The 14,920-nt window shown below is 38.5% G+C and overlaps 1 protein-coding gene across 1 annotated transcript in view; it reads left to right on the forward strand.

The window, feature by feature from the left end:
- The window catches only part of COL28A1 (collagen type XXVIII alpha 1 chain), a 170,543-nt gene that overhangs the window by 68,131 nt on the left and 87,492 nt on the right, over positions 1-14,920 (forward strand). Inside the window, 4 exon segments of the mRNA XM_077765326.1 lie at positions 2,586-2,654; positions 3,854-3,922; positions 13,709-13,780; positions 14,530-14,598. Coding sequence (XP_077621452.1) covers positions 2,586-2,654; positions 3,854-3,922; positions 13,709-13,780; positions 14,530-14,598 — 279 coding nt within the window.

Below are 14,920 nucleotides of genomic sequence, written 5' to 3' on the forward strand. Positions count from 1 at the left end.
TCCTGAGTCATGGTCCTGGTGCTGAGTTGCCACTGTAGGACTGAAAATGAGGTTCAAGAAACCCCGAATCTTTCCAGATGGCCTGTGAATTCTGGACCTCCTACCTGCAACTCCCTGTTGCTTTTACTACTGGATCTTGGTTGATGTTGTGCTTCAGATTAAAAAACATCTCTGACTTCTTTTGTTTACTCACCCCTTTCACTCCTTTTCCAAAAGAAAATACCTTTTAAGGTAGGCATATCCATATGGAGCTGACTCCTATCAAATAGGGAGATTGAATAGAATGTGCTATTTATAAACTGCTTTGAACAAGAAAATAATTTGTTTGCCCTTTTAAGACAAATGATTTAAATCCTACTTACATGTAACCTCTATTTACACAGTTATTCATTTTTCTTCTTATCCTTAATTGAACATGTTTACTCACTGAATTATTGTTTTTGCTAGGTCTCCCTAATTCTCTTATAGACATCAACTTTCCCACTCATCTGTTTTGGAGGGAACTCCTGTTTTTAGGAACGTGTTTATAATATACTTCAAATGGCCTGCCTATTTTCATTACATGTTTGGAGATTTGACAACTTCAAATCTGTTATAAATTGGAGTGAAAAACAAATAACCACATACAAATAGATGCACATGTCCCTTTGAATTTTTTGGTCCCTGTCACATACCACGGTACTTCTTGACTGTTGTAAACGATTCCTTCTAATAACAACATTGTAATTCCTTCTTATAATAAACTTTGCTTTCTTAAATTATTTATATTGCTTCATCATCATTAACCAGAGAAAAGGGGACTCATATTTATAATTAAAAAATAAACAAACAGTTGTATCATCCAGCTGGAGAAAAGGGGATGCCATTTGTAATAAAATAATCCCATATCTGTAACCATTATTTATACAAGCATGGCTTGTGAGGTGTAAACAAAATAAAATTTTAGTTTTTTTGCTCATCATTCCTTAAATATCTTTCAGTGGGGAAAGTTTTTTCTTTTTCCTACCATGGAAGAAATTACCATCAAGCCTGACTTTTCTTAATCACTTTTAGGCAATAAAACTTATTGTGTCACCTCTAAGTTGTAAATCACAGTTTTAATTGTGTCATAAAACTTATATAGTCAAGATGTTAATTTTCCTTTTAATCTTCATTCGTCTGTTATGAGCTGTAAGGGAGAGCCTGTGGTCCATGGGAGGGAATGTGCTTCTCACCCCCTGCCCCCCGTCCCTCAGGCTGAGAGTAGAGGGGGAGGACACAGAGGTTCTTTCCTGGCTGGTCTACTGTCACATGGTTTTGGATCCTCTCGTCTTGACAGATGTTTGACACAGTTTCCTTGTGGAGCTCCTGCCTTGCTCGTGACTGTCACTCTCAGGACTTAGAAGAAGACCTCTCTTCATCCAGTTGTTTCTTCCCATCAACCTCTTCTTTTCTGGGGGTTTATTTTATACTGACTCTCTCTGTTGGAGTTCCACAGCTCTTCCAGGTCCTCTTGGACAGGATTCAAAACAATTCCAGGCCAACCCTGTCTCTCATCTAGAGTGCATCTGGTCCACAGGAAAAAACTAGCATGGCCTTCGTGCTGACAGGCTCTGGATGGATGGGCTGATTGCTACCTCTCCTCCCCCCATGCCCTCTCTTGACTATCACAGTCCATTCATTTTAGCTCTCCCAGCTATGAGTCGGACACAGATCCCTTGTGTCCCCCAAGCAAAAATCAAGGTCAATGAGTAGTTTCAGTGAAACTCTCTTTCTAGAATAGGAGAAAGAGAGAAGCAACCCAAACCCCTCTCATTTTCTACCAAGAAAACACTTTACAAGACTACTTTCTCCAAAGAAGAATCTAGTAAATCCTGTCTCTTTCCCCTTTTTATGCACACAGTGTAAGTGAGAGTCTAGTGTTTGAACATCCTTCAGTTTGGTGTCTATAGGCTATTGCTTCTTAGAGCCTATGGTCAAACTTTCAATTTAATATCCTGATATATTTTCACTGATGCAGCTAGAATATAGGTTTGCCTGCATGTGACTGAGATGGGAAATAGGTTAACAAGATGGAATTTTGTTTCTCTTATTTGAAACTTCAAGCTTGTGAGGTGGCTCTGTTCATCAGTCTTCAGCAGTTCAGTGACCCACATGAGTCTACCCATCCAAGGGTACTTTCCTCACCCGCATGATCCATGATAACCTCTATGTCTTCACTTTAGCCACCAGGGCAGGGGAACATGGAAGGGGAAGGCATACCTCTCCCTTTATCATGAATCGGAAATTGCACACATCACTTCCATTCATATCCCATTGGGCAGAACCCAGTCCATACACCAATACCTGGCTGCAAAAGGGACTGGGGAACACGGTCATTATTCTAGGCAGCCATGCAGGTCAGCTAAAATTCTCTTACTATGGAAAAAGGGGAGAATGCATATTATGGTGCAACTGGCAGCCTCTGTCATGCCCTTCAACAAATAGTGAGGATGAGTTATGTACTATGGGATGTGAACTAAAATTTCACATTAGAGGATATGAAGCTACTCTTATCCAAATTTCCAAATTTCACTAATACTATTTTTAAACGTTTTATTTTAAAGGGAATCCAAGGTCCTATGGGTCCACCTGGCCCACAAGGACCCCCAGGACAAGGCTCACCTGGTTCCAAGGTAACTTGCTAAGTGAAAGCAGAGTTTAATACATCCCTAGTCTAACTGCTGTTTCCTGGTCAGGAGCCAGTGCATTGGGAAAGCACAAGGCGAAATGAACTTAAAAGTCAGATTTCTGCGTAATGGAAACATGACTGGTATTCCTGATGGTTTAGATAATGTAATGTGTATTCTTTATGCTCTTAGACACATTTATTTATGCCAGCTCAATTTATCGTTTTATTACTTTTTCTTGAGAGATCCTATTCTAGCAATTTAAGCAGGGTTATCAGTGGGCTTGCTAATTCATTCTGACCAACACTCCCACAACAGATCAAACTACTGAAACATTTAACTAAAGATATAGAGTCAGAAATAAACAAAACTTTTCTATGAATATGGGAATCACGTTACGTCCTAAATTAGATCTATGATTTATCCCTTAGGGAGAGGCATGGCACTTATTACATAACTAGGTATCCTTAATGTTGCTTCAAATGATCACTAATCATCGTTAAATGAATACTCTGAGAGTAGTCAGCTTCCAGTACACTGTTTAGAGATTCCCATGTGAGAAGCACTTGACAGAATAGTTACTGTTCTTGAGACTTCTGATCTGGGCTCACCATTGGGAGCTCATGTTATTCTTTCTGTTCACGATATTGCCCTTGATTAGCAATCCCTTGGGCTTCTCATGTATCAATTTTAGTTGTTGTGGAATGGATATATTATACATATAATATAAATAATAATATAGCTACCTATATTCTAGGCACCGTCCACCTTTTAGGTATGCTACCTAACCTATATTTTAGGCCAGTCCATTATATATTCCAAATTTGATAAAATGCCTATCATTTTAAAATCACCTAAAGCAATTTTAGGTATATATATGTATTTGAATGATATAGAAGCATATACTTAGGTAACATAATCAATAAATTAACATACCTTAATATTTTACATTACAATATATTGTGAGCATTAATATTCACAATCTAATCAATATATATTCAAACACGTATATATGAATTGAGGACACAAAGCTCCGTTTGATCTTATTGTGTTGGTATAAGACAGACAGCTCTTGCCTCTTAAGGCAGGAATATTTTTATATTATAAAATATCATATATATAACATATTTTTACATTATAAAAGTAAAATTATTTTTATTTTGCTGCTGTAGTCACCTGCCCTTCAAATGCTCTTCCCTCACTAGGGAGAAGTAGGCCAGACGGGAGCAACAGGTCCCAGAGGGCCAGTCGGAGTTGGGGTACAAGGCCCAAAGGTGAGCTGACCATCCCGAGCAGAAGCACTTACATAATTTACATCATATGATATAAAGTTTCATTTATATCCAAACGCAGTACAGATCACGCATGTGTTGTTATTTCGTCAGAGAATATTTGTTTGGAAAAGTGGCTGATGCTCGGTCTAACTCTTATCGTTTAAGAAGAACCAATCGTCTTAGTTTAACAACTGCTCTGTTTTTTATTTGTCTATTTGTTAGCATCAGAGGGCCTTTTTTGGCATAGAGTGGTGCTTTGAGAACGTTCTTGCCTGCCCTATTGCAAAACAGGGCACCCAGCAGGGCAGGAGTGCAGCGAAATATACATCCCCCATCTTGCTTGCGGCTGGCTCATGGTTCAGGTGCAAGCTCAGAAGCTGCTTCCTCAGAATGTCATTCCCTAAGCCTCACGCATGCCTACCCATCCTACCGCCCAGGTATTTTATGTCTCAGCACACGGTTTCCTTTGCTTTTTCCACTGACCTCAACTTGCATGATTTCTGAATTGCTTCTCGGCTGGCTAATCACTCGAGAATTGCCCTGGCCAACATCGCAGCCACTGGCCACAAGTGGTAACTGAACGCCGGAAACAAGTTGAGTGTGTAGTGAGATGTGGGATAAGTGTGAAACACACACCGGGTTACAAAGCTTGGCACAAAGAACGTGAACTGTGTCATTAGTACATTTGCATATTGATTACATATGCGTATGATGAAATTTCAGAGATGCTAAAGTAAGTAAAATACATTATTAGAATTATTTTCACCTGTTTCTCTTAACTTTGTAAATGTGGCTACTAGAACAGTTACAATTGCATAGCTGGCTTGCTTTACACTACACTACTGAATAGTGCTTCTCACCGGTGGTAGGGACCTGGTTTATTTTTTTGTCTTGTTTATTAGTGAATTCCCTGTTTTGGGGACATGATAAGTACTCAATAAATGCTGTTAAGTAAATGAATGCATTCTTACTTTACCCTCCACAATTTCTATAACTAATCCTGAAGGCATATACGACCTGGCTAGTCACAATGAGGATTAAACTCCATCATCGTCTCTGCTGATGTTGTCACTGTTTGTATAAGTATTTGGGTTGGTTAAGATGTGGGTCTAGAAGAATATACATGTTACATATACAGAAACATATAATTACAAAGGATACAAAGCATACCAATATAAATAGCAATTACTACTATAAATCAATGGTAATAATGGCTGCCATTTGTTGAACGGTTTTGACGTGCCACCCAATATGCTAAGTGCTAACTGTGACATATATGTACCACCGTACATCTATGTAGTGTACGGATCTGTACAGACACATGTCACATCATTCATGTACCAGTTTCAGAAAGGCAGTAGAGGATAATAAGGCTCAGCAGTTAGACCCCTTGTCTGAATCCCAGTTTTGCCACTAACTAGATGAACAATCATCAGCTTCTCTCACTTTAGAAAAGGGAGTCTTTCAAACATACTCAAAAGTACAGAGAAAAAAAAAAGCCACGTATACCACAACTCAGCTTTATCCAATGCTAACATTTTGCTTTATTTATTCTAGCTATTTTTTAAAAATATTTTTATTTATTTCTAGGAGAGAGAGAGAGACAGCATGAGCAGGGGAGGGTCAGAGAGAGAGGGAGACACAGACTCTGAAACAGGCTCCAGGCTCTGAGCTGGCAGTCAGCACAGAGCCCGACGCGGGGCTCAAACCCACGAACCGCGAGATCATGACCTGAGCGAAAGTCGGACGCTCAACCGACTAAGCCACCCAGGCGCCCCTCTAGCTATTTTTTAAGAAGAAGCATCACAGGGGCGCCCGGTGGCGCAGCTGGTTAAGCATCCTACTCTTGGTCTCGGCTCAGGTCATGATCTCACATGATCTCACTGATGGTGCAGAGCCTGCTTGGGATTCTGTCTTTCCTTCTCTCTGTTTCTCCTCTGCTTGTGCTCTCTCAAAATAAAAAAAAATAAACTTTAAAAATGAAAAAATAGAGTTTTATTAAAAAAGAAGAAGATGAAGACGAAGACAATGACGATGACGAAGATGAAGACGAAGCATTACAGATACAGCTAGAGGCCTCTGGTTGTGCTCCTCAATCTCATGGCACCTCCCTATCCTCCCCAGACATAATTATTTTCAGGACTTGGGTATTTATCATTCTTTCAAAGTTTTTATAATTTTCCTTCATGTTTTTTATCCATAAACCACATATAGCTTTTGTGTGTTCTTGAGCTTTACATAATGTATCATTCTGCCATATGTTATATCCAGGCTCATGTCTTATTTGTTTCTCTATACCTTTAATTTATTCATTTTCTTTGCTCTATGGTAGTCTGTTGCATTAAAACATCTCATTTAAAATGTATCCCTTTTCCTATTAATTGGCTTTAAGTTGCTTCTCATTTTTTGCCTTTGCCAGTTGTGTATGTCAGGCTGCAAATTTCTCTCACTAGTAGGTGATAAATACTATAAGCAGAATTGGAAGATCATAGAGCATAGGCAAGTTTTCGCTGGTGACATGGTGAAAATCCTGTCCAAAACAGATGATGGGTAAAGTGGTTCTGCCCATTTACCCTCCTTACAGCAATATATGATAACACTCCTTTCTCTACCTTCTGGCCAGTAGGAAGTGTATGTGATAGATCTCATTGTTTTAATTTCTATTCCCTGGTAATTGTTTGAACAGATTTTATGTGCTTAATGGAACTTCAGCTTTTCTCTTTGGTGAATTCCTATAGATAATCATTTTTTAAAAGGTTTAGTGTTTTTTTTCTTATCAATAGCTCTTTCTATATCTGGATATTGATTCTTTGTTGTTTAGGTTGCTGATACTGTCTCCAAGGCTATGGCTTGTCTTTTTTACCTAGAGTACCTTTTAGTATACAGAAGTCCTAAATTTTGGTGTATTTCTACCCCATTATAGTCTGAACTTTTTTGAGTAGTATACATTTCTTGACTCCAAAGTCATAAAGATCCTCATGTATTTTCTTCTTAAAACTGGTGTTTTTGCTTTTTAAAATTTAGGTCTTTAGTCTTTAGTCCACTTACAGTTTATTTTTGTATACGGGCAATGTAGGAGTGATCTTTTCTTCCCCATATGGATAACCAGCTATCCTCACGTCAGTTACTGAGCAGTCCAGCTTTGCTGCACTGACGTGCAGCTCCCCCCATGTCATATGTCAAGCTTCTGCATGTGTGAGGATCAGGGCCAGAGGGCTCTATTCTGCTCCATTTGTCTATTTATATCTCTCAGAGCTATTACATCCCTGTCTTATGATCAATTTATAATAAGTTTTATCATCAACAGGGAAAATAAACTCAACCACTTCCCTGGTTATTCCTGAATCTAACATACTCATTTCAGGATTGATTTGTCAAATTTGACAAAATATCCCATTGGGGTATCCAATTGGCATTGCATTGAACCTTGATATTAAATATTGAATCTTTCAGAGTCACCTGGGTAGTTCAGTCAGTTAAACATCTGACCTCAGCTCCGGTCATGATCTAACAGTTCATGGGTTCGAGCCCCACATCAGGCTTTGTGCTGACAACTCAAAGCCTGGAGCCTGCATTGGATTCTGTGTCTCTCTCTCTCTCTGCCCCTCCCCCACTTGCTCTCTGTCTCTCTCAAAGATAAATAAAACATTAAAAAAAATTTAAATATTGAGTCTTTCAAACCACAAAGTAAATCTAATTTTCCAGGAAAATGTTTGTCATTTTATCCGTAAAGAACTTGTAGTTTTTCAGTTAAAAAGGTACATTGGAGGGGAGCCTGGGTGGCTCAGTGGGTTAAGTGCTGGACTTGGGCTTAGGTCATGATCTCACAGTTTGTGGATTCAGCTCTGAGTCAGGCTCCCGCTCCCTCCTGACAGCTCATAGCCTGAAGTCAGCTTCAGATTCTGTCTCTCTCTCTCTCTGCCGTCCCCCCTACACACTCTCTCTCTCAAAAATAAGTACACATTTTTTAAAAAGGTACATTGGAGAAATGTTTTGCAATTGTGAATTGTTTTCTTTTTCTACATCTTCTAATTATCTATTATAGGTCTATAGGAAAAGTATTATTTTGTTGTTGGTGGTGTTTTCCTTGATATATTGATTTTTGTATCCAGTCACCTGATAGTATCTTTTATTATCTTTTTTTTTTAAGTTTATTTATTCACTCTGAGAGAGAGAGAGCACAGAGAGAGGGGCAGAGAGAAAGGAGAGAGAGAATCTCAAGCAGGCTTCACACTATTAGCGCGCAGAGCCCAATGCAGGGCTCCATCCCATGAACTGTGAGGTCATGACCTGAGCTGAAATCAAGTCATATGCTCAACTGACTGAGCCACCCAGGCACCTCCCTCTTATTGTTTCTAATTGTTTACAAAGTCTTCTTTTTTATTCCCTGTGTACATAATCATATTGTCTGAAAATAAACACTGTTTTACCTATTTCTTTTTAGTTTTTTTCCTATTCATTTTTGAAAATTATGCACTGACAGGATCTCCAGTGCAATGTGTAAAAGAAGTGATTTCAAAGAAAGTACTTCTAAAATTTCACTCTAAAAAAATTTCTTTTAAATGTTTATTTACTTTTGAGAGAGAGAGAGGGAGAAAGAGAGAGAGAGAGACGCAGAATCTGAACCAGGCTCCAGGCTCCAGGCTCCAAGCTGTCAGCACAGAGCCGGATCGGAAGCTTGAACCCAAGAACCTTGAGATCATGACCTGAGCCAAAGTTAGACACTCAACTAACTGAGCCACCCAGGCACCCCTAAAATTTCACATTTAAGTGGGATATTTGCTGTAGAGTTTAGATAGACAACCTCTATTAGGTTAAGATAATTGCCTTCTGTTTCAATTGTACCAAAAGTTCCTTATTAATTATAAATGAGTATTGGATTTTATCAGATTCTGTCTCTACTAAGATAATTGTTTTATGTTTCCCTTTTAACTGGTTAATAGCGGTATATTGCATTTCCAGAAATTTCAGATATTGAATGCATGCTGCATTCTGATCATGATGTATAACTTTTTTATAATAGCAATTTAATCGACTAACCTTTTATTCAGGGCTTTTGCATCCATTTTAAACAATTTCATTTATTGCATAGTTGACATACAATAAAGGCACATGGTTAAAGTGTACACTCTGATAAGATGTATATATATGTTCTTAAAACCATCACCAAAACCAAATAATTAAAGTATCCATCCTTCACCCCCCAAATTATTATGTGTCCCTTTGTAATACCATCCCTCCATCCCTCCCTAACTTGTCCTACTGATCTGCTTTGCAATCTCTTGTAACTATTGATCTGCTTTCTGTCATTATAGATCAGTTTGCATTTCCTAAAATTTTATATTAATAGAATAATATATCATGTAAGTTTTTTTCTGTCTTCTCTTTTACTCAGCAAAATTACTTTCAGACTCACACTTAACATTTATGAACAGCTTCTTTTTTAAAAATTGTTCTCTTTTTTTAATGTTTTATTTATTTCTAGGAGAGAGAGAGAGACAGCGTGAGCAGGGGAGGGTCAGAGAGAGAGGGAGTCACAGACTCTGAAACAGGCTCCAGGCTCTGGGCTGGCAGTCAGCACAGAGCCCGATGCGGGGCTCGAACCCACGAACCGCGAGATCATGACCTAAGCGAAAGTCGGACGCTTAACCGACTAAGCCACCCAGGCGCCCCTAAAATTGTTCTTTTTATTGTTGAATAGTATTCCACTGTATGGACATACCATCATTTACTCATCTATTCACATATTGAAGGAAGCTTGGTTGTTTCCAGCTTTGGGATATTATACATAAAGCTGTTATGAACATTTATGTACATGTCTTTGTAGGGACATATGCAGTCATTTTTCTTGGGTAAATGCCTAGCAGTGAAATGGCTGGGTCATATGGTAGGTATGTATTCAGCATTTCAAGAAACTGCTATGTTTGTTTCCAAAAAAGTCTTTATTTTGTCTATATTTGCACTGGGTACAGAATTCTGCGGTGGTGGCTGATTTTGTTTTGTTTCTTTTAGTATGTTCAAGATGTTGTTCCACTGTCTTCTCACTTGCATTGTTTCTCATGAGAAATCTGTTAAAATCCACATATTTGTTTCTCTGTATCTCTATTTTCTCTGGCTACCTTTGAGATTTTTTTCTGTATCACTAGTTTTGAGCCCTGTGGTTAGAACGTGCCTTAGTTTTATTTTCTTCATATTTCTTGTGCTCGGAGTTCATTGATTTTCTTGGATATGAGGGCTATTGATCTCATCAAGTTTGGAACCATTAGGCCATTGTTTCCCGAAATATTTCCCACTCTCTGGCTTCATCCAGGAATCTCCATTTTACTTACATTTGGCTGCTTCCCTGATGCTCTGCTCATTCCTTTTTAGTCTCTTTTCTCTCTCTCTTCATTTTAGATAGTTTTTATTGCTAGGTGTCTCAGTTCATTGATTTTCTGTGATGTCTAATTTGCTTTGAATTTTATCCAGTGTTTGGTTCATCTCATACTTTGCAATTTTCAACTCTAGAAGTTCGATTTGTATCTTTCTCTACCTTCATGTCTCTATTTAATAATGTATTTCAACTTTCTTCTGGTTCCTTGGACATATGGAATGCAGTGTAATAACTGTTTCAGTGTTCTTACCTACTAATTTTATCACCTGTGTCATTTTTTTGGTCAGTTTTTTCCTAGTTTCTTTGAATTCCTGATAATTTTGGGCTAGATCCAAACTTCATGAATTTTATCTTTGGGGAGCTAGACATTTTTGTATTCCTATACATATCCTGTATTTCTATGCGTTGTTCCTGGATTCTTTCTTTTCTTTTCTTAAGTAATCAATATTTATTGTTATTTTGTTAGTTTAGGTTTGCAAAATAAGTACTATAAGAGAAAGCTTATAAACTTTTGAGAAACAAATGGTGTGCTCTACCTCCTGGGTTCTTTTAAGTTCCTTTAAAACAGTTTGAAACTCTTGGTCTTGCTTTTAAGCCTTCTTAGGTAGGACCAGAGCAGCATTTAGTCCAGGGTTCATTTTCCTTGACTACAGAAGCCATGCCTTTTTTAGAGCACCAAACTGTGCCCTCAGAATTGTGAGATTTTCTTTTTTGCCACGGGAAGCAGGCACTCTTTCTGGCCTGCTGCCAATTCTTTATACTCTTTTAAGGTGGTTGTTTTCTGGGAGTCAGTTCATTTCTTCACACTGTGCGGAACAGTATTTACTTGAATACTCGAGGGAGTTACTCATCAGAGCTTCATTGTTCTCTCTGTGTACCTTCTTTCTATCAAGTCGTCTAGTCTGTGAATTCTTGATGCCTGGCTTACCCAGACTCCTACCTTTGTCTCCTTAAATTAGAGAGATTTCTACACTTTCCCTGGATTCTCTCTCCCTGTACCATGGCCTGGAAACTACCCAGGCAGCAAACTGGGGAAATTACAGTATTTACCTAATTGGTTTCCCTGCTCTTCAGTATTATTATCCCTCATTGCTGGTGTCTAATGTTTTGAAAGATACCATCTTAAATATTTTGCCTGGTTTTTAGTTGTGTCCGGGAGGAAATTAAGTCTGGTTCCTAATGCTCCATTTTGACTGAAAATTTACATTATATCTACATTCACAGGTGGTCTGGTCTACAATGTAGTTTACTCATCCTATTATTGTGTGACTTTAATTAAGGCTTTACTAGCCTTGTGAAATAAATTGGGTGGACTTCCCTCTTTTACTATTTTTCACACTATTTGTATAATCTAAAGAATATCTGTTCTTCAAAGGTTAAAGAATTTATAAGACTTGACTATAAAGCCAATGAAGCCTGTGATCTTGGAAGGAGAAGAAGTTAGAGACTTTCAATTACTGATTGAATTTTTTATGAACTTCTCATTCATTTATCTTGTCTGTTTCTCCTAAGTCATTTATATTTTTCTTTTTTGTTTTTTTAACATTTATTTGTTTTTGAGAGAAAGAGAGACACAGCACAAGTGGGGGAGGGTCAGAGAGAGAGAGAGAGAGACATAGAATCTGAAGCAGACTCCAGGCTCAAGCTCTCAGCACAGAGCCCGACGTGGGGCTCAAACCCATGAACTGTGAGATCATGACCTGAGCCAAAGTCAGACGCTTAACCGACTGAGCCACTCAGGTGCCCCTGTGATTTATATATATATTTTTTAATGTTTTATTTATTTCTAGGAGAGAGAGAGACAGCGTGAGCAGGGGAGGGTCAGAGAGAGAGGGAGTCACAGACTCTGAAACAGGCTCCAGGCTCAGCTGGCAGTCAGCCCAGAGCCCGACACGGGGCCCAAACCCACAAACCGTGAGATCATAACCTAAGCGAAAGTTGGACACTTAACCGACTAAGCCACCCAGGCGCCCCGATTTATATTTTTCTTAAAGATTATGAATGTTCTCCAATATATTTGTCTGAAATTTTCATCAAATTTTTCTATAATTTTTATTATATATATGGTTATAGTTCCCTTTTACTCTTAATACTGTTTAACTGTGACTTTTCTTTTTTAGTATTAGTAATTCCTGCTAGTAGAAGCTTATTTATTTTATTAGTTTTTTTTAAAGGTATTGCCCTTTATTTTCATTACTTTTCTTACTTTTGGTTTTCAAATGTATTACTAGCCATTCCTATCATTACCATATCCTTCTACTTATTTTTAGGCTTACTGTACCTTTATCTTCACTAGTTTGTTTTTTTAGTTGAGTTTAGGCGAAATGACTTTCACTTTTTTTAAATATTTTTGTTCTTAATTAATGCAGTAAGTGCACTTTGGCACTGTTTGAAAGTAGCACATATTATCTCTGAACACTTTAAAGGGCTTCTTCTTTCTTTTTTAAATTTTTAATGTTTTATTTATTTCTGAGAGAGAGAGAGACAGCGTGAGCAGGGGAGGGTCAGAGAGAGAGGGAGACAGAATCTGAAGCAGGCTCCAGGCTCTGAGCTGGCTGTCAGCACAGAGCCCCACACGGGGCTCGAACCCACGAACTGTGAGATCATGACCTGAGCCGAAGTTGGACGCTTAACCGACTGAGCCACCCAGGCACCCCAAAGGGCTTATTCTTAAATACAAATTTACTTGAAAGCAAGTAGCAGTATTGAATATTAGAGCTGAAATTTTACTTTCATGTTAATTGCTTAGGGTTGCTATACAAAGAACCACACACTGGTTCAACACAACAGAAATTTATTATCTCACTACTCGAGAGGTTCAAAGTCAAAAATCAAAGTGTCTGTAGAGTCATGCTTTCTCAAAAACCTGTAAGGAAGAATCCTTCTTTGCCTCTGCTCAGCTTCTGGTGCCGGCTGCCAATCCTTGGCATTCCATGGCACCTGGTGGCACCAGTCTTCTCATCACATGGAGTTCTTCCTATATGCCTGTCTTTATCTGAGGTTTCCTTCTTGTTTTAAGTACAGAAGTCATGCTGAAGTCGGGCCCACCCTAATGATTTCATTTTAACTTGTTACATCTACAGACACCCTATTTCCAAACGATGTCACATTCACAGGTACCAGAGGTTAGGACTTCGACGTATTTTTTGGACGTTACAGTTCAATTCAGAACAACATAATCCAAAACTGAGATCCAAGGACGTTAAGTAACTTGCCCAAGGTCAAATAATTTAATTACTACCGGTTACTACTCAGATTTCTCCACTCAGAGGCTTGTTTAAAATGTTGTAAGAAAAATAATTGGTAAGTACCTCAAAATGGTGGTGCATAAATATGAATTTAAATTATGGTAAACATGACATTTATAGATAAATATGAATTTCTGGGAAATAAAATCTTTGCTCATCCACTAGGGGGAGCCAGGCTCAATAGGGCTCCCGGGACAACCGGGAGTCCCAGGAGAGGATGGCGCTGCAGGAAAGAAGGTAACAGTCTGTTTTTCTGTGACTAGAGTAAAAACTATTGAACCCCACTGATACCTTGTCCTGTAGGAGCTCAAAGTAAACCATCTAGGACAAACTTAGTCTTTTTAAGAAAACATCTCACAACTCTATTTCTTTTTCCGCTTATTTCAAATAGAAAGAGCACCACTTTAATGGCTGAATAGTGTCTCAGGCTCTCTGCTTTCTCTCTGGCATTTCGACCGTGGCATCCTCCAGTGATCTAGTCCCCTTGTGATTCCTGGAAAGTACCTGAATTTAAACTTGGAGAAAAACACTTTTTCCCCTTTCAAAAAGAGTCTGTAAATGCACTCAGGAAGCAAGGCCTTTATAAAGATTTTCTGAAGTAATATGAATTGACATTTGAAATACTCATTTTTCAATGCAAGTAGAGAAAAACAGCAGATGGAAAGGCTGAAGGTCTTTCAGTTATTTTTTTTGTTTTGAACCAAACCATCACATGGGAATGATGAGCCAAAGCAAAGTGAGTATATTCTTTGAAACTTGGCTGAGAAATTTGACTTTTTCATATTTCAGTGGCTCTGTGCTCAACCAAAATCTGATATTAATGTATTAAAGTTGGTAGATTTCCAAATTAATTTTAAGACTAGAACGAAGGTCAGGTCTATTTTGGAGGGTCTCAGCAGAGAATCCACTGACCATCAGAGGAGACAAGGGGGGACTGTACGAACCGTCTGTGGAGTCAGCTAAGGCGTCAGTGTCCTCTCATCCAGGGAGAAGCAGGGCTTCCGGGAACGAGAGGCCCGGAAGGACCGCCTGGGAAAGGACAACCTGGCCCCAAGGTACGTAACTGACAAAGTGTTGGGGAGAGCCCACTGCCCGAGCACACAATGCGGGAGACCTGTGGTTGTCAGACTGTTATTCTTGCTAAATCAAATGTGTTCACTTCTGGCTTAAAAGTATGGATCTAGTTTGTCGGAGCTTTTGGAAGACAGCAAGTATGTAGCATTCATTTTTATTTTCACAAGACCCAGCCAATACGAAGAGCTCAACACATATTTTCTCAATAAATGCCTGGACTGACATTTTATTTATTTATTTATTTATTTATTTATTATTTATTATTATTTTTTTTATTTCTAGGAGAGAGAGAGACAGCGTGAG

The sequence above is a fragment of the Crocuta crocuta genome, unplaced genomic scaffold (assembly GCF_008692635.1).
Source record: "Crocuta crocuta isolate KB4526 unplaced genomic scaffold, BGI_CrCroc_1.0 scaffold14, whole genome shotgun sequence".
In the NCBI taxonomy this organism is placed as follows: domain Eukaryota; kingdom Metazoa; phylum Chordata; class Mammalia; order Carnivora; family Hyaenidae; genus Crocuta; species Crocuta crocuta.